Raw genomic sequence first — 27,553 nt, 5'->3', positions numbered from 1 at the left:
TCTTAGTGACAGTGTCCTTTGCTTTACAGAAGCTTCTCAGTTTCAGGAGGTCCCATTTATTCAATGTTGTCCTTAATATCTGTGCTGCTGGGGATATACATAGGAAGTGATCTCCTGTGCCCATATGTTGTAGAGTACTTCCCACTTTCTCTTCTATCAGGTTCAGTGTGTTCAGCCTGATATTGAGGTCTTTAATCCATTTGGACTTGATTTTTGTGCATGGCGATAGATATAAATCTATTTTCATTCTTCTATAGGTTGACAACCAGTTCTGCCAGCACCATTTGTTGAAGATGCTTTCTTTTTCCATTGAATAATTTTAGCTCCTTTATAAAAAATCAGGTGTTCATAGGTTTGTGGGTTAAAATCTGGGTCTTCTACTCTATTCCATTGATCGATTTCTCTGTTTTTATGCCAATACCAAGCTGTTTTCAATACTGAAGCTCTGTAATAGAGTTTAAAGTCAGGGATGGTAATGCCTCCAGAAGTTCCTATATTGTATAAGATTGTTTTGGCTATCCTGGGTTTTTTGTTTTTCCATATAAAGTTGATTAATGTCCTCTCAAGATCAGTGAAGAATTTCAATGGGATTTTAATAGGGATTGCATTGAATCTATAATTTGCCCTTGGTAGAATTGCCATTTTTACTATGTTGATACTCCCAATCCAAGAGCAAGGGAGATCCTTCCATTTTCTGGTATCCTCCTCAATTTCTTTCTTCAAAGACTTAAAGTTTTTGTCAAATAGATCTTTCACTTCCTTGGTTAGAGTTACCCCAAGATATTTTATGCTATTTGTGGCTATCGTGAAAGGTGATGCTTCCCTGATTTCCCTCTCTGCTTCCTTATCCTTTGTGTATAGGAGGGCAACTGATATTTTGGAGTTGATCTTGTATCACATTACTAAGGTGTTTATCAGCTGTAGGAGTTGTATGCTCGAGTTTTTGGAGTTTTGGAGTTGCTTATGTACACTATCATATCATCTGCAAATAATGAAAGTTTAATTTCTTCCTTACCAATTCGAATCCCTTTGATTCCCCTTATGTTGTCTTATTGCTATTGCTAGAACTTCAAGCACTGTATTGAAGAGGTATGGAGAGATTGGACAGCCTTGTCGTGTTCCTGATTTTAGTGGGATGGCTTTGAGTTTCTCTCCGTTTAATTTGATGTTAGCTGTCAGCTTGCTATAAATAGCTTTTATTATAGTTCGGTATGACCCTTATATCACTAATCTCTCTAAGACCTTTATCATAAAGGGATGTTGAATTTTGTCAAATGCTTTTTCAGCATCTCATGAAATGATCATATGGTTTTTTTCTTTCAGTTTATATGATGGATTACATTGATAGATTTTTGTATGTTGAACCAGCCTTGCATCTCTGGGATGACGCCTACTTGATCATAATGGATAATTTTTCCAATGTGTTCTTGAATTCGGTTTGCCAGTATTTTGTTGAGGATTTTTCATCGATGTTCATGAGTGAAATTGGTCTGTAATTCTCTTTCTTGGTTGAGTCTTTGTGTGGTTTTGGTATCGGGGTAACTGTAGCTTCATAGACGGAATTTGGCAATGACTTTTCTGTTTCTATATTGTGAAATACATTAAGGAGTATAGGTATTAGGTCTTCTTGGAAGTTTTGGTAGAATTCTGCATTGAAACCATCTGGATCTGGGCTTTTTTTGGTAGGGAGGTTTTTAATAACAACTTCTAATTCTTCGCGACTCACAGGTCTATTTAGTTTGTTCATCTGGTCCTGGTCTAACTTTGGTATATGGTATTTATCTAAAAAAGTGTCCATTTCTTTAACATTTTCCAATTTTGTGGCATACAGGCTTTTGTAGTAAGATCTAGTTATTTTCTGAATTTCCTCTATATCTGTGGTTATGTGTCCCTTTTCATTTCTGATCTTGTTATTTTGCGTATTCTCTCTCCGCCGTTTGATTAGTTTGGATAGGGGTGTATCAATCTTGTTGATTTTCTCCAAGAACCAACTTTTTGTTTCATTTATTCTTTGGATTGTTTTCTGTGTTTCTATTTTGTTGATTTCAGCCCTCAGTTATATTATTTCCAGTCTTCTACTCCTCCTAGGTGAGTCTGCTTCTTTTTTCTCTAGAGCTTTCAGGTGGGCTGTTAGGTGATCAATGTGTTCTTTATCTGTTTTCTTTAAGTGGGCACTTAGTGCTATGAACTTTCTTCTTAGCACTGCTTTCATAGTGTCCCATAGGTTTGAGTATGTTGAGTCCTTATTTTCATTGAATTCAAGAAAGACTTTAATTTCTTTCTTATTTCTTCCTTGATCCAGGTGTGGTTCAGTAGTTGACTGTCCAGTTTCAATGAGTTTGTAGGCTTTCTGGGTGTAGCATTGTTGTTGAATTCTAACTTTAATCCATGGTGACCCAATAAGACACAGGTGGTTACTAATATTTTTTTGTAACTGTTTAAGTTTGCTTTGTTACTGAGTATGTGGTCAATTTTTGAGAAGGTTCCATGAGCTTCAGAGAAGAAGGTATATTCTTTCCTATTTGGGTGGAATGATCTATAGATGTCTGTTAAGTCCATTTGATTCATTACCTCCCTTAATCCTCTTATTTCTCTGTTAGGTTTCTGTCTGGTTTACCTGTCCATTGGTGAGAGAGGAGTATTGAAATCTCCTACTACTAGTGTGTGTGGTTTAATGACTGCCTTGAGTTTTAGTAATGTTTCTTTTACGTATGTGGGTACTTTTATATTAGGGGCATAGATATTCAGGATTGAGACTTTGTCCTGATAAATTGTTCCTGTTATGTGTAAAAAATGTCCATCTCTATCTCTTCTGATTGATTTTAGTTTGAAGTCAACTTTGTTAGAAATTAGTGTGGCCACACCTGCTTGTTTCTTAGGTCCATTTGCTTGATAAACCTTTTCCCAGCCCTTTATTCTGAGATGTCTGTCTTTGTGGTTGAGGTGTATTTCTTGTAAACAGCAGAATGTTGGATCCTGNCTAGCACTAATGAAACCAGGCTGCCCCTCCAGGGGAGCTGCCGTTTTAGAGACCTCCTGCTTGCTAGGCAAAATGCTTTAGGATCTTTGAGTCTTGGAAAGAGAAAAGCAACGCCATCTTCCATGTTGAGAGTACCATGGCTACCACCATCCTTACATCCACACAAAGCCCTCACGTTGTTTCCTATGGCACCTATTTTTTCTTTTTAAAGAAATATTGAAGACAAAAGGAATCTAGTAAGTATTCTTATCTTAATTTATCATCCGCGCTGCATTAGTGTAAAAAGAGAATCCCCTCTCTATGATTTTTTTGGGGGGGTTGGCAATGAGGAAAAACAACAGGGTTGCTTTACATGATTTAAGCTGTAGAGGAAAGGAAAAGTGAAGAAATAAGAAAGCTATCGTCAATCTTTAAAGTTTATCTTAGAAAAGCTATGTTACATATTCAATGTAAATTACACATAAGTTACACGCGAAGCTCAACACACAGTCTTTGTATGGGTGTTTGGGAGGCAGAAGCAGTTTATTGTGGATGAAAACTAGTCTGGATATGAGACTATCAAACAAGCCTGTTAGGTCTGAATCCTGTTCTACTTCATTTTCAAATGGCCTTGGCTAATAAATTCCCTTCAGTTTTGGGATTGCTCAGAATATTGTTAGGCTCCACCCCAACGGGTCATCATAAGCAATATGTCATGATGCATTAGGTTTGTGTGCAGTCATTGGCAGGTTTTATGACATTGGTCACACCGCATACAGGGTTTTCTTTTCTTTTCTTTTTTTTTTTTTTTTTTTTTTTTAATTTTCGACACAGGGTTTCTCCGTACCTTTTTTGGTTCCTGTCCTGGAACTAGCTCTTGTAGACTAGGATGGCCTCGAATTCACAGAGATCCGCCTGCCTCTGCCTCCCTAGTGCTGGGATTAAAGGCGTGTGCCACTTGTGTCCCAGATTTCCTGAATGTTTTGTGATGAGACTTTGTTGCTTTTGCTGTTTTCTTTGATCAGTGTGTTTATTTTCTCTATGGTATCTTCAGTGTCTGACATTCTTTCTTCGATCTCTTGTAATCTGTTGGTAGTATTTGTCTCTGTACTTCCTGTTTGTTTACCCAGATTTTCCATCTCCATCCTTCCCTCGGTTTGTGTTTTTCTTCATTACTTCCATTTCATTCTCAAGTCTTGAACCGCTTTCCTTACCTGTTTGATTGCTTTTTCTTGTTTCTCTTGGTTTTCTTGGGTATCTTTGAGCGATTTATTCCCTTCCTCTACCTTTTTGTTTGTAATCTCTAATTGTTTATAGCAGTTTTTCACCTCCTGTTTAAGGTCCTCTATTAATTTCATATATTTCACTTTTGAGTCGATTTCTTCTAATTCTTCTGGAGTAGGGTGTACAATTCTTCTTATTTCGGGATCCCTGGATTCTGGTGATGTCTTGTTGCCTTTCAAGTTGATAAAGGAGTTCTTGCATTGGCGCCTTCCCATCTCTTCCTTCAAATGGAGCCAGGAGAGGCCTGGTGTCTTGGTCCAGTCATTGCTGTGACTGACTCTCTGGGTGTATCTCCTCAGTGTAGAAGCAGAAACCGTTCCTGTGCAGATGGAACTCCTCAGCACCCAAACATGGATGCCTGGTAGTCCAATGACCCGTGGACAAAAGGGTGAACTTGGGGGGCAGGGCGGGTTGAGTAGAGCACAGGAGACCCTGCAGCACAAGCTGAAGGTTCTCAGGCTCCCTTGCTGGGGTCCTAGAGGCCTGAGTGATAGGCAGGCACTCACCGCTCTGGGTGTGTAGCCTTAGTGTAGGAGCAGGAAATTGTACCTGAGCAAAGGACCTTGCAAATAGAGCAGGCTTGGGGGCAGGTTCGTGTGTAAGAAAGACAGCCCTGCAGAAGGAGCTGGGGGAGGGGAGTTTGTGCTCTCTTCAGGGAAAATCTGCCCCTGGATAGCACACACTCTCCGCCCAGATGGAACTCCTCAGCACCTAAACAGGGGCGCCTGGTAGCCCAGTGAGCCCGGGACAAAAAGAAGAATGTGGCAGGCAGGGCGGGGTCCAGTGGAACACAGGAGACCCTGCAGCACAAGCTGAAGGTGCCTGGGCTCCCTTGCAGGGTACCTTGAGGCCTGCCCGTTATGCAGGCACTCACTGCTCTGGGTGGGTAGTCTTAGTGTAGGAGCGGAGAACCTACCACAGTCCTCTTGCATCTCTTGGCCCTTTGCACAAGTTATTATGGACTGTCCTATAAGCAGTTACTTTTATATATGGTGCTAACTTTTTATGATCATACAGTCAGGCTTTAAACTCAACAGTTTATGATCACTAAAATTTTTTAGGTGATAGTGTTGATCTAAGATTCACAATGCTACACATTTTACATATATGAGGAATGTTGAGTAGTCATATTCAGAGAAGCAGGAACTATGATGATTTCTAGGAGCTGGGAAAAATGCTAGAGAGTTGCTCAGTTGGCATAGTTGTGTAGTTTTCTAATATGAAAATGTTCTGGAGATTGGTGTACAATCAAGTATACTTAACACTACTAAAGGGAGTACTTAAAATGGGTAAGGTAGTAAATTCCATCCTACAAATTTTACCTCAATTAAAAATAAAGAACATTAGTCGGACATGATGGTGTATGCCTATAATCCCAATACTCTGGGAAGATCGGGAGTTCAAGGACAACCTTGATGATATGATTGTCTTAAAACAAAGACAGCCTGGCTACAGTGTCGCATGCATTTTATTGCAGCACTTGTGAGGCAGAGGCAGGCAGATCTCTGTGAGTTTTGAGCCATCCTGGTCTACAAAGCGAGTTCCAGTACAGCCAGGGCTGTTATACCCTGTCTTGAAAAACCAAACCAGACCAAACCAAACCAAAACACAAACAAACAAAAACCAAAATTAAGATAAGTTGCATGACAACTTATCATGGCGTTAACTTATGTGGCACCATGAGGATTGTTACTCATTACTTTATGTTTTATTCACAGTGATTTGCAGCCCTGGATCCTACAATCCCCGGGATGGAACTCATTGCCTCCAATGCAACAGCAGCCTGGTGTATGGAGCGAAGGCATGCATATAGGCCACTGCCTCGTGTGACCCAGTGGTTTATTAAATACAAAAGTATATTTTCGAAGTGCTAAATTATAATAAATCACTATTTGCCAAAATTAAATAATCAGAATTTACAAAGATATGGTGTCCTCTTTCAATCCAGTACTGTATGTTTTATCTTTTTTGGCTAACACTAGAGCTGTGTTTGACACCAGATGGCTCCTGTGTCACTGCATTTTAAAAACTGTTTTGAATGTTCTGTATTGGGTGATGTTAATGATTTTTTCTAGGAATTTAAAAAGTGTCCCATTTTATCTTTACTATATATCACCTAGATTCATACCATCATATTCTGTTATAAGAGCTTTAATTTAATCTTACATAAATTTAACTATTTGAGCTCAGCCTGTGACAGCTTAGAGCCAGTTTCAAAAATATGTCCTGTGTCTCATCATTGTACTTTGTTACATAAGACCTGATCATGGGAAACTGCAGGTTTTACTATGTATAGGTCAATGTGTTGTCTTAAACTAACAATTACTCTCAAGCCAGACATGGTAGTACAGGCCTGGAATCTTTGTACTTGGGAGGCAGAGACGGAAAGTCAGGAGTTCAAAGTCCAAGGACAGCTTGGACTGTATGACATCCTGTCTCAAAAAGCATCTTACACTTCCTCCTTCACATTTTAGAATGGAGTAACCACTGAATTTTCTCAGTCAACTAAAGCAGTTTGTCTTCCTTACAGTACTTCCAGAACAAAGAATTAACAGTCATCACAAGCTTCATTTGCTGCACCATTAAAATGAGTACTATGTGCCAGAAGTCACAGCTGCTACCACTAATACCTTATTTTACATTGGGATACACATTTTGAATATGAGGAGTTGCCAATTTGTAATGACTTAAATAGAGGAAAATTTACACCTAACTTTGGAGTCCTTTTCTGAAGTCCTTAGTGATCACCTGGTTCACGTTTCCTGTGTCTTCTCTGTGAGGCATTGCCTGCTTTGCTCTTGACATTTCCCTGTCCTAAAACACGAGTGACTCAAGGATGGAGAGAGTAAACAGTTGGATCTCAGTATCTTTGAGTGATAGGTTGACTAATAAGAAGCTACACTGTTGGCTTGTAGAGGCCAACTTAGCTAGAAAATACCCTGTCTTATTCTCCTGTGGGCAAGCACAGCCTCAGAATTCGCATGGGAATCCTGGAAGGTGCATGACCTGTGGTTGTTTGTGGTTAGTCCTGATGGTAGTTATGTTCTGTCTCTGGGTTTTCATCATCATAAAACGTTTGCTTCTTTGTAGCTTGTAGAGATTTTTCAGATGCTTTCTTTCTTACGGCAGGTAACATGAGCATAACATTGGGTGAAATAATTGTTTTTCTCTAAGTAATTAATTAGCTCATATATTCTGTTACTTCTAAAACCCAGGTTTCCTCTGCTAAAACTTTCTGAAGTCATCACAGTCTCTTAAGTATTTATTGGGATGGATTGAAGGTGTTCTTGAAGTTGTCAGTCTGGAAAGCAGAGCTAGAACTGCAGTGATGATGGTAAAGTCCAGAGAGCAGTGCCATCCTGGGGCACAGATAATCTGGGGTAGGAGTAGACGATGAAAGGCTGGTCAGTTAAGTTTCTAGTTTATCCAGGCACACTTTACAACAAAGCTGTGCCAATCTTAGGTTGGAAGAAGGCAGAATTAAAAAGGTTAGGTCAAGACAGCTATCTTTTGAAAGAAGCAGGGGACACACCAGGAGAAGAAAGAGAGACATTCATGACCACTTTTTTCCTGTTTCACATAGTGAAATGATCCATTTTTACTATATAACATCACAGTTGTTTTAATCCTTGTGTGTTTGTAGTCAACATTCAGCCACACTAGCATTTCCCTTGTTTCATAGCTCACTTCTTAGGATACAGTTAGGTTTTTTTATACAAATTAAAGACCACTGAATAAAGATATGTCAGAAGCTATGAGACAAGTTACTTCTGTTATAATGTCAGATAAGCTCTGCAGTGCTGACAGTTTAAAATGACGGCAATATGCACTAAAAACTGCAAGCTATTTCTAAAGGGCATGGTCATAAAGCAGTTTCAAGTAGGTCTGTTTCCATTAAGATAATTGCTTCCTGTATAATACCTTTTCAATTATATGATCAGATGATCTTAACAACACCTAAAGATGTTTTAACATCTTTTAAGGGGAAATAATTATTCCTGTTTTGTATTCATTATATTTGTATCAAATATGTAATATATTTATTTGGCAATGTAGAAATAAAGATCCCTGGGTTTGGTTTGGTAAGCTCAGTTTCTGAAGATTCTAACAAGTAAATCAGGGATAGGTGAAATAGTACATCTGGTGGTACAAAGGGTCACAGCATATAAAGTAATAATATTAGCACAAAAGCTCTACAAGAAAGAATAATAAACTATTTTCCTTCCACTTGACAGGCTGTCACCAAGCCAATAAATTGACTGTCACATTTTCAAGTTGAATGAATTAATTTAGATTAATTATATATTTAAATGTATTGGCTTGCATTATTATTATTATTTGTATTTTGAGCTTTAAAACAAATGCACTAAAAGTTTATCTCATGATTGTCTCATGTGATAAGATTATGCATGAGCCTTTTATGCCTTCTGTTTCCTTAAATTTCTTCACTGGTATGAATTACTTTCCTAATGTTGGAAGCAATAAACTTACTTTGAAAAGCTGCAGGAATAAGCATGAGAGAAGATGTGGTTATTATCTCTCCAGTTTCTTTCATCCTCTTCCTGGCAGGGCAGCACCTTTGCCTACACAGTGCATGATCTTTCTAGAAGCGAGATGCAGACATTCTTAGATACCATGAGGTGAACCAGCTATAGGAGTAGAAGGAACCTTATATTGACAACAGAGTAGAGCTACCAAAAAAAAAAAAAAAAAAAAAAAAACTGGGGCTCCAAAGATGTCACCAAATCATTGCCTTTGTTAATTGAGGATCCCAGCATGCCCTGCACTTCACAGTTCCACGACATAGGAAATTCATTGTATATAAACAAGTTAGGTTTTTGGTTAGAGATAAATGATCCTCGTTGATAAAGCCCTAACTACAGGGGTTTTGTAAAAAGAACACCAGAAGAGGAAGTTAATTAACAAAGTGTTTTAGAACTCAGCCATCAGTAATGTCTTAGCTTTTTCATAAATTTTTTATATTCAAGCTCATGGGACATTTCTCTTAATATTATGTGTTTTTCCAAGCTATTTTATTTACTGAATTCATATAAAATTAATGGCTGTAGTATTTTACTTATTCAACAAAAATATGATGAAATGGTTAAGCATTCTGTTTGTGAGATATTTCTCTTGCTTCTAGATTTTTAGTGGTATGTGTCATTATAGTTGCCTTCTTTCTGAGCCTGCTCTAGGATTTTTAATATTCTTTGTATCAAATATTCAGAACTGATAGGCTTAGATATTTCTAATCATCTGGATAATTCCCCAATTAGAGTGACTCACAGAAAAAAATAAATATTTCACTGTATTCTCTCTTTTTTTAAAAAATAGAAACTACAAAGTTTAAGAGCCAGAGGGAGGGTGGGCACCAAAGAATCAAGTTTTCTCAACACAACAGGATAGATTGTGTGAACTCACAAAGACTGTAACAGCATGCACCTGATGGGGTCCTAGAGCTGAAAGGAGAAGTGGACACACGCCCTCATCCCTTGCCCAATAGCTATCTCCAGTTGATAACCACTTGCAAATGAAAATTAAGTTTTCTCCCCAGCAGTCTCACTGGGGAAACAAACTAGTCTTAAGGATAGGCTGCATGCCCCGTAGTACATGGCCAATGGAAAAGAAACTCGGGGGCAGCTTTAGGGTATCTTGCTTCAGAATGTTGTGTCAGGCTTTTCTCTTTTTCTTCTTTTTACATTTTTCTTAACTATCCACCTATCTATTATCTACCTACCTACCTACCTACCTACCTACCTACCTACCTACTTATTATTTGCTCCGTTTCTACCCTACAGTTCTTTCACATACGTATTATAAAAAAATAAATTAATATTCCATAGCATAAATATTACATAAATCAATGAACATAATGTTTATATAAGCAAAATATGCCTATTTTGCTATGTTGAAACTGATTTGAGTTTTCACAAATATAATGAACTTTGCTTTTATTTATATATGTAGGAAATAGAACATTTTCCTTCCAAAACTTATTTCTTGTGCAGTTTCAAAGGAAACTGTCAATTAGCTGTTGGCTCATAATGGTGTATCTAAAGATACTTTAGTAGCCTCTTTTTTGTGTTTTTTAATTTTTATTGAAAATAGATTTTTAAATACAATATATTCTGATTATAGTTCCCTCACTTCTCCTCACAGTTCCTTGCCACTTCCCCTGTCACTTAGGTCCACCAGGTTTCTGTCTTGCATTAAAAAAAAATGGGCATATAAGAGATAATAATATATTATAATATAATATAATGCTCTCATAAAAACAAATACAACAGAATAGGACAAAAGAAATGAACAGAAGAAAGAAGAAAAAGGGCCCAAGAAAAGGAACATGAAACATATATAGCAGATACGGATACATACTCTTTTACATACTCAAGAATTCCATAAGAACACAAAAGCAGAAATAATCTGATGCCATTCTTAAGATTGTTTAACTTGATAGATGAAATCAGTTCTTCAGGTTTTTATTTCTGAGTATTAGTGAGGTTGAGATCTCCCCATAATAATGCTTCTACTGTAGATTATTGTATTGTTTACCGAGTGCTTATTTAATTTGCCTATCTTTTTAAATCACCATTCTGATTTCATAGGCTCTGAAAAAGCCAAAATAATTTAATGACATGCCTGGAATTTTACACAGCAGGTAAGTAATAAAGCCTAGTGTCAGCGCCGACTTAATACTGCTGCACATTCCCAGAGCTTTGACTCCTCTCTCGTAGACAGTGGATCCTGACCTCCATCACTTGAAGGGCCTGTCTGTGCCTTCCTCTCCAGCATAGCTTATGTCCTTCAGCTGCTGGTGTGTTGGGTCTCCGGGCATGTGATTTGCCTTCCATCTCAATAAGAGAATAAACTGAATACTCTCTCTAAGGCTTTTGCATTATTTTGAGTAGTGTCACTAACCAACTGACACTGTTAAGGAAACTAGGAATTAATATATTTAGTTGATTCCGTGAATGTGTGTATTTTAGTATACTTCACCAAAATAAAGCTAGCAGTCAGGCAATTGGTGTAACATGATTTGGTCCTCTTTGTTGGTTGGGGTTTTCTGTCCTGCCTGGTTCCCTGCAACTGTTTAGCCCCAAAGAAAATCACACAAAGATCTCCATAAGTTATAAGCTGATTGGCCCATGAGCTCTAGCCTCTCACTGGCTAATAACTCTCACATCTTGGTTAACCCATTTTTCTGATCTATGTTAGCCATGTGGCTCAGTACCTTTTTTCAGTGGGGCAGATCACATCCTTCTGCTTCTGTGGTCTGGGCAGGAGTGGGAGGAATCAACTTCATCCTTCCCAGAATTCTCCTGTTCTCATTACATCATTTCTACTTCTTGTCTGGTTTTCCTGCCTATATTTCCTGCCTGGTCAATCAGCGTTTATTTATAACATGATTGACAGAATACAGACAAGTCTTGGTAGATACCCCACAGCCCTGGCATCTCTAGCATGCTGGGGACTCCATTTCAAAATTAGGCTTCACTCTTTCAGGTTCATGTGCCCTCCTTGGGGCTTCCTTGCTGGGAATTTGCCAACCATACATTGCCTACCTCTGCAGCTTTCTTAAACCTTTATTTTTACATCTTTGATGCCTAAAATTGGCTTCATATGGGTGATGCTGTCATGTTAGCTTGCCAAACTGAAATGTAGCCTAGCCTTCTTGGACCACATTTGTATCTGGCTTGGTGTCATTTTGAGGCTGAGTCTGGGGAAACACTTCCATAAGTGGCCACTGTGGAGCAAGGAAACTAGTGGCCTTCTTAGAGCAGACTCCCCCTTTTCAAATGAATTTGAATTTTCATAAGTGGTAATCGTGTGTGTGTGTGTGTGTGTGTGTGTGTGTGTTTAGGGGGAAGTCTTGCCTTCAGGACATCTTTTTAAAAAAATCTTTCTAGTGACCAGTGTTTCTCTTTAACGGTATGAATGCTCTTAGTAGTTAAGTAAACTTTCTTCCCACCTAAAATTTTAAACGTGCTCATGTTCCTTTCCTCTCCAGGATACAAATACTTAAACATATTTTATTCTTTGACAATTTCACATGTGTATATAATGAATTTTGATCACACCCTCTCTTAGTCTCTTCATACATTGATTGCACCCCTCTTTATCATTTTCAAGTTATTTTTTTTTTCTGGTTCATTGCAAGGCTGCTACTTGGGAATTCTTCAGTAGATTATTGTCTGTCAGGCATTAGTCTGCCCCTGCCCTGCTTTTCTGCTTCCTGTATTCACCATAGGCATGACACTCATACCTTGCCTGGGCGGCTCTGCCTTTGGCTTGTCTTCAGATTCACCATTCTCTTAAGCTCTCAATAATACGCTGCCAAACCTTCTCAGGGGAATTGTTAATTTCAGTCATTTTTCAAAATTCTTCCTGATTATTTTAGATTTTGCTAGGTGATTTATGTTTCTAATCTGCTGCTGAAACTTCCAGTACTGTGCAGCCTTTCAGCTTTGATGACAAGTGAGAGATTATGCTTCAAATATGTATGACGTCAAGTTCAGATAAGAGAAAATGCTGGCTCCTAAAGAAAAGAATCCAAGACCCCAACAACTTTGGGGCCACTGTAACCTCACATTCTATAATTATATTTCCATTGTTAACCCAGTGATTAAGAGGTAAGCTGCAGTTCAGGGGAGGGTTGTTTGAGCTTCAGTGGGACCACAGATTGAAATGTGAGGAGATCACTGAATACTCACCTTGACCACACTTTGACACTTTTATCTCATGCAATATCAAAATATTGTAAATAACTGTAAAAATGAAGCATACTTAGGGCAAAAATGCAGAGAACATCAGACTTCCCATTCTGGCCTTTTGGTCTCATAACTTTTTCCCTATGCTTTGAATTTTCCAGTTACTTCAAGAAGTGTCGATTCTACACAGATTTTCTGGTCGCAGGATGATTACTCTAAATTACTTAATCTTCCAAGGTATGTGAAGTTCTCCATCTTGAGAAAGAATAGTGTGTGTGTGTATTTACATATATATATATACATATATATATGTATACATATATACCATTTTGTAGATGTATATTTGAGATCAAGTCTTTTGTAGTCCAGACTTGCCTCAAATTCCCTAGGTAGCCAAGGTTGACCTTGAACTCCTGATCCTCCTTCCAATTTCTGGAGTACTAGAATTACAGACAGCACCATTACAGCAGGCTCTTCTCATTTATGATTAAAAAGTGTTTGACATATGTTGTCAAAAAGCCAGTATAAATATGATTAAATAAAATCATGTGTGGTGTAGAGATCTACTTATTGTTAGTGCACACATCTGGATATACAGTTCAATGTTCACTGCATTTACTTTTAGAATTGACAAAGTAAAAACACTTCATCACAGTCAATATCATCAGACATGTTTATTTTGTAGATACACTTCACTGTAAATCCTTGTCCAATTTTACTTAAATACTAAGTGAAAGTATGCTGTATAGCTGAGGCAATATTGAGGAGTGTGTTCAAATATTTTATATACATTAATGATATTAGAGGCATTTGGGGTATTTTAATGGTACTTTTTATTGACCTCACTTAAAGTGTTTTAACAGACTGGCAAACATTTTAAAAGTGACTCTACCTGGAAGTGCAAAATGCAGTTTCATGAATATTTTATTTTGTAAGTCAGTTTATGACATAATGTACTCATCTAACAACATGTACAAAGTTGGCCTGATGGTATAAATTTAGTTCCACGTAAAGTTATGGTAATCCAAAAACATTTTCCAGGCAGACATAACACATGAATGGATTAAAAACCAGGATATTATCTAAATCATATTCACTTTTACTGAATTTAAATCTTAGTCTCGTCATAGTTTTCACTTACATAGCTAATGAATGCTTGTGTATAATTTGTGCTTTACAGATGGTATCTTTCTCGTTCTGTGTTAAAATACCCATTTGCCTCATCTTGTCAGGAGCTGGTGCTCTCATCCCATTTCGCAGATGCACACTGAGTTGCAAAGAGGTAGGTAATATGCACTTGGTAAGCTGAGTGATAGACTAGACTCGAACACCCTCACAGAGACGAAAAGCATAGGGAGGAATCTTGATGTCTAAACACTTTAGCAGTGACCTAGCCTTGTTTCTGGAGGTCCTGCCTCTGTAAATGTTCAGTAAAACCAAGACCAAGGATGAGGAAGTCTCATGATACCTTCTAAGTCTAGTCTGTTCACTGAATCCTGACCCCATCCCACCAAACAGGCTTGTGTTTGCTTCCCAAAGGGGCTCTGATTATGTATTAATATGTTTGAATTTCACAAATTATTCTTGCATGAAGCTTGTGGTTTTCAACACACCTCTTATTATCTGCGCTGCTCTAAATTTTAACATCTCCGTTCCCCAAGGTAACCACTTGCTTTGCTTTTCCTCTTTATGATGTGATTTGTCCTTTCAGTTGTAGTTGTATTCTTTGGTGTACAAAAGAGCCCACTATGTGTATTTTAAAGACATTCAGTCTTGGCTTAAATAGAAATTCATTTCTGTTTCTGATTTAAGGGTTATATACACATATGTGTGAATTTTTAATGTTGGCTATAATTAATGTATAGCCTATAAAAAGATACATAAAATGGTATTTTTATGTTAACCACTTTTATTGAAACCATACTTATTTTAAAGTGGGATTGCATTCCTGGGCCAAAATAGAAAAGATATGTTGGCTTGACTGATGTTCATGGACCTTGGTGCTGGAGGGTCCATTCCAGTCAAGTTACCTCCATATTCACTGTCATCATTTTGATTGGAAAGAATCTTTGTTGTTTTTGTTTGATGACTAACAGACTTAAAGTTATAAACCTGTCAATGTGTAGCATAGACAGGCTGCTTTGTAATGAGTTTATATTAATCTAAAGTTTTATAGGGTTAGATGAAAATGAAGTAAGTAAGACATATTAAATAGGCACTTAATTTTCATAAGCCATTTCTACTATATAATGTCAACTTCCCAATTTTACCACTGCCTATTTTATATAAAAAGGTAGCTAAAACATTGTTTTTAAATGATACTCATGTAACATACTGACCTGAATGTAAGATCTAAGAATGGCATATGCTATGATCACTTATTTTCATCGATTTAAGGCCTCTGGGGAGAATTCTGGAGTAAGTGGTCTATGGAACCAAATATTATACACTGCTTACCCACCTGGCCCGAACTGGGTTCAGAAGACAAAGTGCACTCATTGCCTGTGGAATGAGATGAAAGATTGACTAAGGCTAGCAGCTGCTCCCCTAGGGGGAAGCTGGATGGAGGTTGCACTCTCCCTTCCTTCCTTGACCATGTCTCATGAGGAAAGTGGGTTTTATGGGCTTTGGAACCAAACAGATTTGGCCTCAGTGGTACCACTGAAATGTGAACAGTGCACCTGCAGTGTGATGTTTTCTCACAGCAGAACTGATGATAGAAAATGCTAGAATTTAAAGTTCGAAAATGTAGTATTTGCCACAGGTTTCCATCTAATAAGTGGTACTTTTCTTCATTAGCTCTAAAATGATAATATGGATTCATTAATATTTGAATATGAAGTGTCCCTCACAGGCTCATGTGTTGACTACTTCGTGACACAAGCTCATGTGTCAAAGGCTTCATAGAAGTATTTTGGAAGTAGATGGAAACTTTGAGATGCTTGAGGAAGAAGTAGGTTCCTGGGGGCATGCTTGTGGCCATTACACCTCCTTTCTAATCACTTCCTTTCTTTGCTTTCTGCTGCCAGAGGTGACAACCTTCTCTCCCAACCCCCTTCAACCATCATGATGTACTGCTGAGCCACATGGAGCGAAGCAACCATGAGAGAAACATCTAAAGCCGTAAGCTATAGCAAATCCTCCATCCTCTACATTGTTTATGTCAGGTATCTTACCACAGCAGGACAAATAAGTCACCATCGCATAAAGGATTATCATATCTGGTCATATTTTATAAACTCAATACAAAGTTATTAACAAAACCATAAGGATCTACTAATGTTTGAGAACCCATTTAGACAAGAAATTTAGATAGTTTGATTAGAAATTAAAATATGTGACAATCAGAAAAGGGAGGCTATGAACATCTTTGTGTGGGGCGACTGATAAATGTCAGAACTTCACAGCTGAATCAGGAGAGCATGGAGCTCTTCATTCCCTGTGCTTCCTGGGAACAGGCAAAAAAGCACTGTGGAGACTGTGTCTCATTTCAGGAGGTCATCTGTCTAGATGTGATAGCAAGGCTTTGTGTCACAGGCTCTGGTAGAAAGCACTCTTGAATTCTGCCCAGCCATTCGCTAGGTTGACCCTTCAGGAGTTTTGAATGTCCTTAGTGGGGACAGTGCTGGCCATTTTTGTGATATTGTGATTTTAAAAAATTAAATAACCCCATAGACAAATAAAAATAAAATAGAATTGCATTTAGTCTAGAATGCAAAACAATAAAGAGAATAAGGAAATGAACATTTTTCATAAATGTATATAGAAATAAGTGAAGTGTAATTCCAGAAACTTAAGAAAAATAGTAAATTTTAATGAGCAAATAAAATATTTTTAAATATTAAATGAAATTTGGAAATGTTTCTACTTCTTAAACATTGAATTCTAACTAGAGTGGGAGATATTTAGAATGATTTTTACTTAACAAGCTGCAATAATAATTAATAGATGACTTCAGGTGTATTCATCGATTGTATTTGATATCACTGTGTCTGTATTATAGGTTTTATGTCCTTGTTAGAGAATCACAGGTATGCATTTCATGCATTATACACTGCCAATAGAGCACACCTTCATTTACATTTTTATCTTACTGAATATTGGAGTGAATATTCTCATCCTGATTGTCAGTATCACTTAGAATTTGTTGGAATTTATTCAGCTAACATAGGCATTTAAAATTAGTTTTTTTTCGTACATGCTTTTTGTGATAAACAAAAGCAGTGAATGCTTTACAAATGAGAGTGAAGTTTGACACCTGGGGAAATATCAGCAGCCATCCCTTTTAAACACTTGCAGCAGTCTTGGAGCTACTCTGATGCTATGTGTGCAGCTCAGTTCACTGATTCAGTATCAGGTCCTTAGGCGCCAGCTGCAGTGCTCAGTCATATTACTCAGAAACATGAGATATACAGAAATACTCAAAATCCTAAAATAAACTCTAGGATTTGAAATTTTTATTTAAAAATGGTATAATACAAGGAAATACCAAAGCTGTAAACTTGATTGCATTTATTATGAGCATTATTATATTTTCATTAGAAGCTTTCTTCAGGGTGAGAACTTTTGCGTCAAAGTGGTTTGTCCTTTTATCAGAACTGGCCATTGATTGTCTCATCCTTTCTCAACCATTACAGCAGTGAGGGGTTTGATCAGGGGGAGGTTGTGGTCTGCGTTCTGGGTGTGTGAAATGTTAGAAGTCTGAAATGAAATGCAACAGGCCAGCCAAATGACAGTGGAGCTTCCCGCCACTGCTTGATACACAGGTGTAGTGGGCTGTATGCTATTCAGTAAACAGAACGTAATATTTGGTGGGTGATGCTTGAGGAAGTGACGGCCTCATGGTGTGAACTAAAGGTATAGAAATTAGAGGGAAAAGCTCACTGACTGCTGGCTATGATACAAACTTCTTTTTGAACAGTACAGTAGATTAAACTGGGGCTTTCTGCATGTGAGGTAACTCCTCACATTGAGGAACGTCCCAGCTATTAATTGATATAATTATAGCAAAACTGAGGTTCTTGTGCATGCTAGGCAAGCACACTTCCACTTAGCCACTTCTGTCCTTGGCTTATGATGCAATTTTGAAAGTGCTAAAATGGCATCAAATTAGTGCTGTGGTAGAGACTTAGAATGTGGAGAATTAGGTAATTCCCTTAATTACTACAGAATCCTCCTCAAAATTCATGATAGCTGGGCTGGCCATTGAAGAGTGAATACTCCCCTACCACACTGTAGGAATGCAGCTTTATAATCATCTGTTGCCCCCAACAACAGTGCCTGCATCAGCCTTCTCGCAAACTCCTGCAGGTCTTCAACTGAGACACTGTCTGAGAGACTTCAGCTTCAGGATCTGTCATGTGGGGACCGAGTTTACATCGAATGGTCACAGATTCCATTTCCTATTCATCCCCCTGCCTCCAGTACAGGAATCAGAGCCTGGCTGGAGACTTGTACTCTTATGTATACCGCCTCCCTCCAGAGAGACTGAGACCCTCACTTCTGCTGCTTGGATTCTGATTTCATTTCTCCAGAACTCCTGCTATGTTGTCTGTCTCTGGTGCTGGGGACTGAACTTTCCTCAGAGGTCCTTTCATGCTGTTCCCAGCTGTCTGTCTGTCCACAGCATTAATAACTTCCCTAATAAATTCTTTGCTCACAACAATCCATCTAAATGTCCCCTTGAACCCAAATCTGAGGCCTTTAAGTATTGAAAAAAGAATAAAAGTCTTCAAAGAGTTTAGAGAAAGGTCTAGGTGTCCAGTAGCCACTGCTAGCAGAGGACTGTGTCCTCCCATAGCCCAAGCTAACTTGAAAGACAGCTTATTCTGAGAGGGATTGGCTGCTCTGTGCAATTAAGGTTCTCAAAACAACCAAATGAAAACAAGATCCATTCATAAATGAAAACATTAGGTGAATCCAAAAAGGAAACAACTTCTCTTTGTAAACTTCTTAAAAGTCATATTTTATAATTTTTGGAGCTACTCTGTACCTCCTATGAGCAGCTCATATTTTCATATCTAAACATAGGTTGGAATTTTGGAAATAAGATCATGTAATTAATTTGTAAACACAACTGCCTTTTAAACTAGATTAAATCCCTAGTAAGTATGATGTTCTTATAGGGCAAGCATATTAGACTTTTGCAGATTTGTGGGATTTAAAAAATAAGTGTATTAGAATTGTGAGGCTTGTGCAATCAAATAACTTTAATTCATAATATCCCAGAGTTATTATGCAGTTAAAGTTAACTAGCTTCTGTTTCACTGTTGAAAATTTCAGCAGACTTTTGTGCACACAGGGAAGAAGAAAGTATATATCCGAAACAGCTGTGAAAAGTGCAAATGATGTACCAAAGGAGCAGTGTCTGGTTCAATAACAATACCAATCTCATTACTGAGGATACGCAGTGCAGAGAGCTGAGCCTCATCCACGTCTGTCTTATGTATGATGTGAGTTATTCTAATGCAGTCACAGTCCCTGAGCTCCATCTCCCAGAAGTGTGCCTGAGACAGTGTGGGGCCCAGTAGTTTACATCAAGAAAGTAATTCCCCAGACAACACTGTGCTCACTTCCTCTGCAGAAGAATGAGATTTGTTGATATTCTCATAGCATTTATGATTCATTCCACTGCAATAATTTGAGAACCCATTTTCCTGTCTCTAGGGATCCCATTGCCAAGGGAAATAGGAAGAGTGGGCCCCATACCCTGGAGCTGTACTTCACCATGTCTCATGTGGAGAGAAGAGGCAAGTTGGTATGTAGTTATATGTGCCTCAATAGTCAGTGTATTTCAAGAGGACAGGGCCATTTGCTGGCAAGATGCTAACCTTATATGACCTTTATCTCAAGAAAGTCTACCTCTGAATAGTGGAGGGATAGATGGTGCCTAACAGTCCTTCATACTAAGGTTTAAGTTTTGGCAAGCTGAAAACAAGTTCCTGAGATAACTAGCTAAAATACCCCTGAGTATTTTCATGAAATTGATGGACATGCTAATCTACCTGACCCAAGACATTCTTCAAAAGTAAGATTGAAAATATAAGCATATGCAAATGCCTGGTAACTTTTTTATTTATTATAATGATTTAAATTTTCAATATATGAGAAATGTATCAATTGTCATTGACTTATTCAACAATAAACTATTGAAATTATTTTATACTGGAAGGGTTTGCATGTATGCACTGTGCTTTTTTTAGTAAGTCTTTTTAGAAGTATTCATTTTCTAGTCTCCAATTGGGTTTATAAAATAGTAGAGTGTAATTTCTTAGTCCTGTCATGCTGTAGATAAAAACACAAATAAAACAAAACAGCACTCATTTCCTTTTTGTCTCAACAATTTTTTGTATAATAGGTACTTAATTTTAAAATTTAGAAAAAAATACATGTAGGGAAATATACATAAAGGTTGAAAATAGTTACTTTAGTTTTGTTTACAAATATTAAGACCCTGACTGCCTTTCTCACTAGTATACCAAGTGTTGATGTGGTTCATAAAAGGGGAACTGTTCCACAGTCACCGTGGCATGGTCAGTTAAACCTAGCAGCAGCTTTTTTATTAGTTCATGTGCAAATGAAAACAATTTGGATTATATATGACTGTAGGAAAGACTGTGCTTAGCCTTCCTTTTCACTTGTTGAAACACAATTGGACAAAGAATTCTACTTGCATCTGCACTACTCTTGATACGAGACAGATTTATCATCTCACTCTGTCTGTTATTGAGGACAGACATCTACCTCAGCAAGCAGTATCAGTGCACTGAGCCAAGAGTGAGATGCTTATAGCATAGTTTGTATTTCAGGTATAAGCTTGTTCAGGAATTTGACTTTCCTTAACTATTCTCCAGAGAATTTAGGGAAACCCCCACATGCACACACAGAATTCCTTACAGCTGCAGCTTCATGGGCACTAACACAGATGTCCCAGCCTTCCTCTTCCTCAGGGAGTGAATTCACATTGTGCCTAGGAAAACAATAGGTGATGTGAATGAAAATGGAATGCCTGAAGTGGTTGTTTATGGACTACTATGAGAACTGAAAAAGAATGTGCTAGCAATCTTTATACCTGCATTTCCCAAAACCTAAGGACAAACTGATAAAAGAAATGGGTTATTAAAATATGGAAGCCTGTTTATGTGAATTAGAATGTGTTCTGGGGCAGCTTTAGAAACACAGCACTAGTTAAGTTGCAGTTGAACAGGATTCTTCTATAAAGCAGTCATTATTTTCTGTTGTCCCTTAACAGCGTACAGTTATTTCATGTGCAGGGGTAAAAGATTCCTGGGACCACCGCAGCCCATGTGATGGAATGAAGGCTAACACAGTGAGGACGTTGACAACAGCATTGTTTAATATATAAGACTCTAATAGAGGATTATAGAAACACATTTAATATAGAATAGTGAACTTTAGTGTACTTACTGTGAAAATAGCACATTTATTTAGAGAGGGAGTTTATGTCCAAAGTTCTTATTGATGTTTTGAAATACATCCATTTCTGTCTCTTGCTGTAATTGTTACCAAGAAAAGGAAAAGTACCAACCATTTTCCTTGACTCCTTATCAAAAGTCTTCTGTTTTTTGATTGATATTTCTCAGAGTCATCTAGAATGTCACATTAGTAAAATATTCTAGAAAAACATGAGAGTTTTTGTATTGTGAAGTCTACATTTGCCTGCATTCGTGTCTTGTGCACATGGCTTGCCGCTCGATTCTCCAGGTCCCCTCCTCGTAGGTGCAGTGGCATATGGTGCATTCGTCGGTCTTCACCTCTCTGCCAGCTGGGATGACAGCAGTTTCTGCAAAGCAGTTTGGACCTGAAATACAAAAAAAAAAATCATTGCACACTATTGAGTGCATAAATGTATAATGTACAAATTAGGTAGTTAGCACTGCAGAGTGTTTCATTTATCCTCTTATGAAGGACAATTAGAAAAGCCAGAACTAGAAACACAAAGAACACTTTTTTCTGAAGTGAAACCAAGTTACTTAAAATTTTAGGACAAAACATTACTATTTTCATAGGTAGAGTCATTTGGTGGGGGCCTTTTCAGAAGTCACATCTATAATCATTCGATTTAACTAATGCTGTGAAATAATTACCTAAGAAGCTTCAGAAAACCAGGCTCACTCTTCATGGCAGTTGTAGGAGAAACAAGAAAACAGTCATCCCACAACTTTCCCACATGTATTAAAACATCAGGTGTGTCACAATGACCAGGATTTCTGCTCCATTGCTGGCTGCAAGCCCCAACAACAGAGTTCTTTAAGTTATGGGGCCAAAGAAGTAAGTCCCTAGGTGATGATAATGCATATCTGGAGACCACAGTTAGAGCAACACCCCCAGGTACTGTACAGGGATATATTTTCCACAGTCGTTAAGAACTAAGAATGACTGTAATTCTCGCTTGTAAAACCAAGTAAAAGCTTAGCACAAAGGTGTACCCTCTGTGCTTAAGTTTAGGTCTAAATTCAAGGGTATGAAAAATGAGCAGGAAAAACATTTCCAGTATGTGTTGAAACTAATGCTGTTATAAAAGATTATTTAATTGATCTTCAGGGAAAGGGCTTTTAGGTCAGTTCTATTCATCAATAGGCACTTACCTTCCACCTCTTGGGGAAAACTAAGGGCAATAGCAAACCAGAAGGTGCCATACAATTTTCTAAAGAAGGGAAGCAACCAACTGTCTTACCTAGCTTGAAACACGTGATCCACAACAATGACTAGCATGTACCCTAAGGGTACAACAGTGGCAGACATACCTTGATGGTAACCCACAGCTCTCTAATAGTACTTAAGTTCCACTCAACAAGAGGGAAATCATGCCTAGTACTGGAAACCTAGGACTAGTGAAGCCATGGACCTTGGAAGAGAACTTACAATGGCCACTTTACTAAACCAGAATGATCCTTTACTGCATTCTAATTATTTGTCCTTATACCCACAGATAAGTGTAGTCCTTATCTCTCATCAAGGAGACTTCTCTTTGCAATAGGTGGAGATCATTACAGAAAAGCACAGTCAATCAAGATACAGAATTGTGGAACACATTACCAACTGCTAAATTTATGATACAACTTCCGGACCTATGGTTCAGAGGTCATTGCAGAAGAGGGGACAGAGAGCTTGTAAAAGTCAGAGGACCAGGGAGTTTGCTGTGATATTATGTCTTTTATGAATGTCAGAAGCTGCATTCATGAAGCCTCACTAATAAGGCTGCCTAAACATGACATGAACATGGATGATACCAATAGACACACAAGTTGGAATGCTTAGGAGGCCTCAACTCTAGACAAAGAACAACAAGCAGCTAAGAAATAATGAGAGCAAAAGTGAAATCATCGCCCCAGGGAAGAGCATGCCATTTAGTGACAAAGGATCAACCCTGAAAACATAGACACATACAGGTAACATTATACATGAATCAGCAGATTGCATTTATATATCTAGAACACACATGTAAGAAAAGCTTTTTAGAGGCCATGAATTTTAAAGAATAAAGGGGCAGTACAAGTTTGAAGGAAGCTTCAGCAATTATCCCCTTGGGATGATGGTATGGAGGAGATCTCCTGGCAGGACTGGGAGTGGGTAGGCATGAATAGTTGATGGGTTGGGTTGTGGGGTGGGTGGAGGGGGAAAGTGCTGAGAGAGATGACTAGAAAGGTAGGTTTTACAGAGGGGTAGAATCCTGATACAAGGGAAACTTCCATGAGTCGACAGGATGGCCCCAGCTAAGACTCTTGGCAGCAGCTGATGCATAGCCTGAACTGGATATCTCTGGTGTTTAGATTGGTGACTACCCTACCTGACATCGGAGAGCCTTCATCCAGTGAACAATGGAGGCAGATTCAGAGAACCAAAACCAGACATTGGGTTGAGTTTGGGTAGTCCTGCTGAGGAGAGGAAGGGGGGATTTTAGGAGTCATGGGATTTGGGGACATAGCAAGAAAACCCACAGTTAATGGCTAGACTGGCTCTTGGGAACTCACAAAGTATGAACCAACAACCAGGGAACCAGCATAGGATCAACTTAGGCCCCTAGCATATGTGACAGTCGTGTAGCTTGGGTTCTTTATGGGACCCCTGTTAATGGTAGCAGGGTTTGGAAATATATTCCTTATACTGAATTGCGTTGGCCAGTCTGAATACAGTGGAAGGTGTCTGGTCTTATGACAGCTTGATATGCCATGCTTTGCTGAGGCCCATGGGAGGTTGGCCCCTTTCTGAGTGAATATGGAGGAGAAGTAGATTAAGGGGGGGTAAAGAAATGGGAGGAGAGGAAGGAGGGGAGATTATGATCTGGATATAAAATAAATTAATTGAATAAAAAGTTATAGATTCAGTTTTATTTTCTCTCTTGATTTTTGAGCTAATTAATTTTTCCCAGCCCAATCACATTTCCCCTCCCTTGTCTCCCCCAGTCCTTACCTCTAACCCACCCCCAATCCACTCCTCCTCCTTTCTTTTCAGAAAAGGGCAGCCTCCCATGTATATCAGCAAGCCATGGCAGATCAAATTGCAGTAAGACTAGGCATTTCTTCTTTTATTAAGGCTGGACTAGGAAACCCAGTAGGAGGAAAGGGTCCGGAAAGCAGGCAACAGAGTCAGGAACAGCTCCTGCTCCCACTGTTAGGAGTCCCACAGAAGACCAAGCTATACAACTGTAATATTTGTTCTGAGGGCCTAGGTCAGTCCCATGTACCTCAGTCAGTTGGTGATTCAGTCTCTGTGAGCTCCCATGAGCCCAAGTTAATTGATTCTGTGAGTTTTCTTGTGGCATCCTTTACTTCTCTGGCTCCCATAATCCTTCCTTCCCATTTTTTTCTACAGGATTCCCTGAGGTCTGCCTAATGTTTGACCCTGTGTCTCTGCATTTGTTTCTGGGTGAAGCCTCTCTGATGACAATTTGGCTAGGCAATGATGTATGAGTATAGCAGAATATCATTAGAAATCATCTTCTTGACTTTTTTTTCCATTTTTCTTTTTGTCAGTCATGTTTGGTTCTGTCCAGGGTCTCTGAGCTGTCCAGCCTCTGGTTCCCAGGTTCCCTCGGATAGTATGGGTCTCAAACTGGATCAGTCATTGGCTCACCACTCCCGTAATTTCTGTGCCACCTTTGTCCTCACATATTTTGTAGGAAGGGCACATTGTAGGTCAGAGGTTATGTGGTTGGGTTCAGGTTCCAGTCCCTTCACTGAAAGTCTTGCCTGGTTACAGGAGTCTTAGCTTATAGATCCTAAGGAGTTTCTATTGCGCTCCGGGCTTGTCCTCCTGACAGCAAATAGTCATGGCTCATATTGACATCTACTGACTTTCTGTTAAGAATATGCATGTATCATCTTGTTCTAAACTTATTTTAAATCTAAGACTTTTCTGCATCCAGCAGCATTGCTCAAATACCCTAGCCCTCTCTCTATATAGCCTGCCCATACCTCTTCTCCACTGTCAGATGAAAGCCCAGCGTGGGATAGGACTATGTATGGACCTAGCTCAGAAAAGTGCCCCCCACCATCACAGTGCACCCCCCATGCCAGGTATACCATGAAGTTACTAATTTTTTCTTTCTGTTTATTATCTTTGCAGAATAATCTGCTTTTTGTTCATCCTAATATCATACTACAATTGCTCAGAGTGCCTGTATTCTGAGAGAGTTACTCGGAGGACCCATCTTCAAAGTAATATGAGATTGCTGGTTAACACGTGGTCATAGACTAAATAACCGCTTCATGCCATGGTGGCCTCATCCACCAAAGGGGATAATAATATGCTATGGAGTCTTGTTATGTGCTGTACACTCCTCTTAATTATTCTGAGAATGTCCTTGCCCGAGTTGCTTTTTCTGCACAGCGTTACTAGTCCTTCTTAGGCTTTAATGACTAATAGTTTACCTTCTTATGTTTATGTCACTCAGAGAGTTTAGATTTTTGTTAATGTTTTTCTCAATTCAGTGAAATTGTATTCTTTGTAATGGTCAAAATTTGGCTGGTGGTATCAAGAACCTCAAGCTGCTTTAAAAAAAGTCATTTCTCATTTATCTTGCTATTGTACAACTTAAAGTCTTATCTGAGCTATTGAGCCCATATCAGAATACAGGACCTGTCTTGTTCTTCCTGGTCCCAGTGGGGGCATTCCTCACTGTGTGTTCAACACCTGCTCTGCTAATGGACACTTTGAAATTGGTCCCCAGAAAATATGCAGTGTGTCTGCACTTGGGGTATGTTGTAATCTTATGATTCAAGTGAAGAAAAAGCATTTAAATATTGGGAACTTATTAGTGAAAATAATATTCCTGGAAAAAAAGAAAAAGCTAACTATAGTACCAACAGTTTATGAAAATAATTAAGAATATGCAATCCTAAAGGAAGGAAGCACCATTTATATTATTTCCTGTAGGAAGGTTTTTCTTTTATACAATTGTAACTAGAATATTACATCATTTGTCTCCCTTTCATTGCTAAATGAATTGCTAAGAAAAGTACTGGCTCAGGGCTTCCTGGAGGCTCAACTTCTGCGTGCAGAATCGACAGGCTTTTAGAGTGCCAGACGTCCATCTCTCATGGCTGCAATAACAAGTAATTCTTCTTGCTCAGAACTCAGTGGTGATATACTTCATTAACTTCTGAGAGGCATTTCATGTTGACCAGTTTCTTTATCCTGTTGTGTTAGAGGATTTCCCAGACCACATGTGTCAGGCAGCCTCAGGGGTGTGTGCTTGTGCTATGCCGTGTCACTGAAGCAGTGGAGATGCAGAGTGTAGTTCAAATACACTGCACCAGTGTAGACTGCTCATGTCCCCAGAGGGCATGAGAAAAAAATGCTTTCTGATATGGTGACAGTAAGCAGAACTTAACAGGAAATGCCTGCATCACTTGAGAGTGTGTCCTTGGAAGAAATTAAGGTTGTTATGGTTGGCACTTCAGTCTTCCCAACCAGAAAGCAAGACCTGAGCAGCTTTTCCGGCTTCATATCTGATGATTTGGTGCTTCCTCACGTACACTGCTGACAGCAGTGCTTTCCATCATGAGGTGCTTACCAGGGCCACAAAGCCAGTACTTGGTTGTTTTAATGAAAAATCAGTTAAGACACAGACCCTTAAAGAATATATGAGACTGGCTTTTTTTCATGCAAAATAACTTAGAATAGAGGATTATTTTTATTATTGTTTTTTAAAGGTAACTTTTACTTAGAATTTTATGCTATGTTGCTGTTTTTTCTTGCTTCAGATATTTGATTTATGACACATAAATTAAGAGCTACTATTCTTGTAGTTTATAAACCATTTTGGATCTGAATGTTATAAAAGTTTTGGTGAATTATATCAGTTTTACTAAAATTTAAATTTAATAACAGGTTCCAATTATTGAAATTTTCCATAGTTTTTATATTTCAAGAAGCAATATATAAAATCACCAAGTTGTTTGTTGTAGAATATGTGTACACTGTATGGAGATGTATTTCTGTGATTGTTGTAGTAGAAAGCTGAATGATCAATAGCTAAGAAGAGGGTAGTGGGGAATTCTGGTGACAGAGAGGACTCTGGGGAGAAGAGAGGTAGAGAAGCCAGCCAGACAAGGAATGATTTGAACACACAGAGAGA

At 38.5% G+C, this 27,553-nt stretch overlaps 2 protein-coding genes across 4 annotated transcripts in view; one reads left to right on the top strand and one right to left on the bottom strand.

Annotated features, from left to right (window-relative positions):
• Zpbp (zona pellucida binding protein) overlaps window positions 1-27,553 on the top strand; it is a 390,789-nt gene that overhangs the window by 103,717 nt on the left and 259,519 nt on the right. The window contains exons 10-14 of the mRNA XM_050141095.1: window positions 13,113-13,188; window positions 14,132-14,233; window positions 15,981-16,074; window positions 19,253-19,403; window positions 19,618-19,708. Of these exons, the coding sequence (XP_049997052.1) occupies window positions 13,113-13,188; window positions 14,132-14,222 (167 nt within the window). The 3' untranslated portion in view covers window positions 14,223-14,233; window positions 15,981-16,074; window positions 19,253-19,403; window positions 19,618-19,708. The remainder of the gene's footprint in view (window positions 1-13,112; window positions 13,189-14,131; window positions 14,234-15,980; window positions 16,075-19,252; window positions 19,404-19,617; window positions 19,709-27,553) is intronic.
• The window catches only part of Vwc2 (von Willebrand factor C domain containing 2), a 150,064-nt gene continuing 143,498 nt past the window's right edge, over window positions 20,988-27,553 (bottom strand). Inside the window, exons 4-5 of one of the 3 annotated variants that reach the window (XM_050141053.1) lie at window positions 23,762-23,849; window positions 21,659-21,772 (exon numbers count right to left, since the gene is read on the bottom strand). In XM_050141053.1, coding sequence (XP_049997010.1) covers window positions 23,779-23,849 — 71 coding nt within the window. In that variant the 3' untranslated portion in view covers window positions 21,659-21,772; window positions 23,762-23,778. Of the gene's footprint in view, window positions 21,773-23,761; window positions 23,850-27,553 lie in introns of all 3 variants that reach the window. The other 2 variants (XM_050141054.1, XM_050141051.1) reach the window with 2 other exon arrangements.

This window comes from Alexandromys fortis, unplaced genomic scaffold (genome assembly GCF_014885135.2).
Source record: "Alexandromys fortis isolate MF-2015 unplaced genomic scaffold, M_Fortis_MF-2015_v1.1 scaffold_7, whole genome shotgun sequence".
Classification (NCBI taxonomy): Eukaryota; Metazoa; Chordata; class Mammalia; order Rodentia; family Cricetidae; genus Alexandromys; species Alexandromys fortis.
The sequence above is the reverse complement of the archived record's forward strand: the minus strand, read 5'-3'. Positions and strand labels throughout refer to the sequence as shown.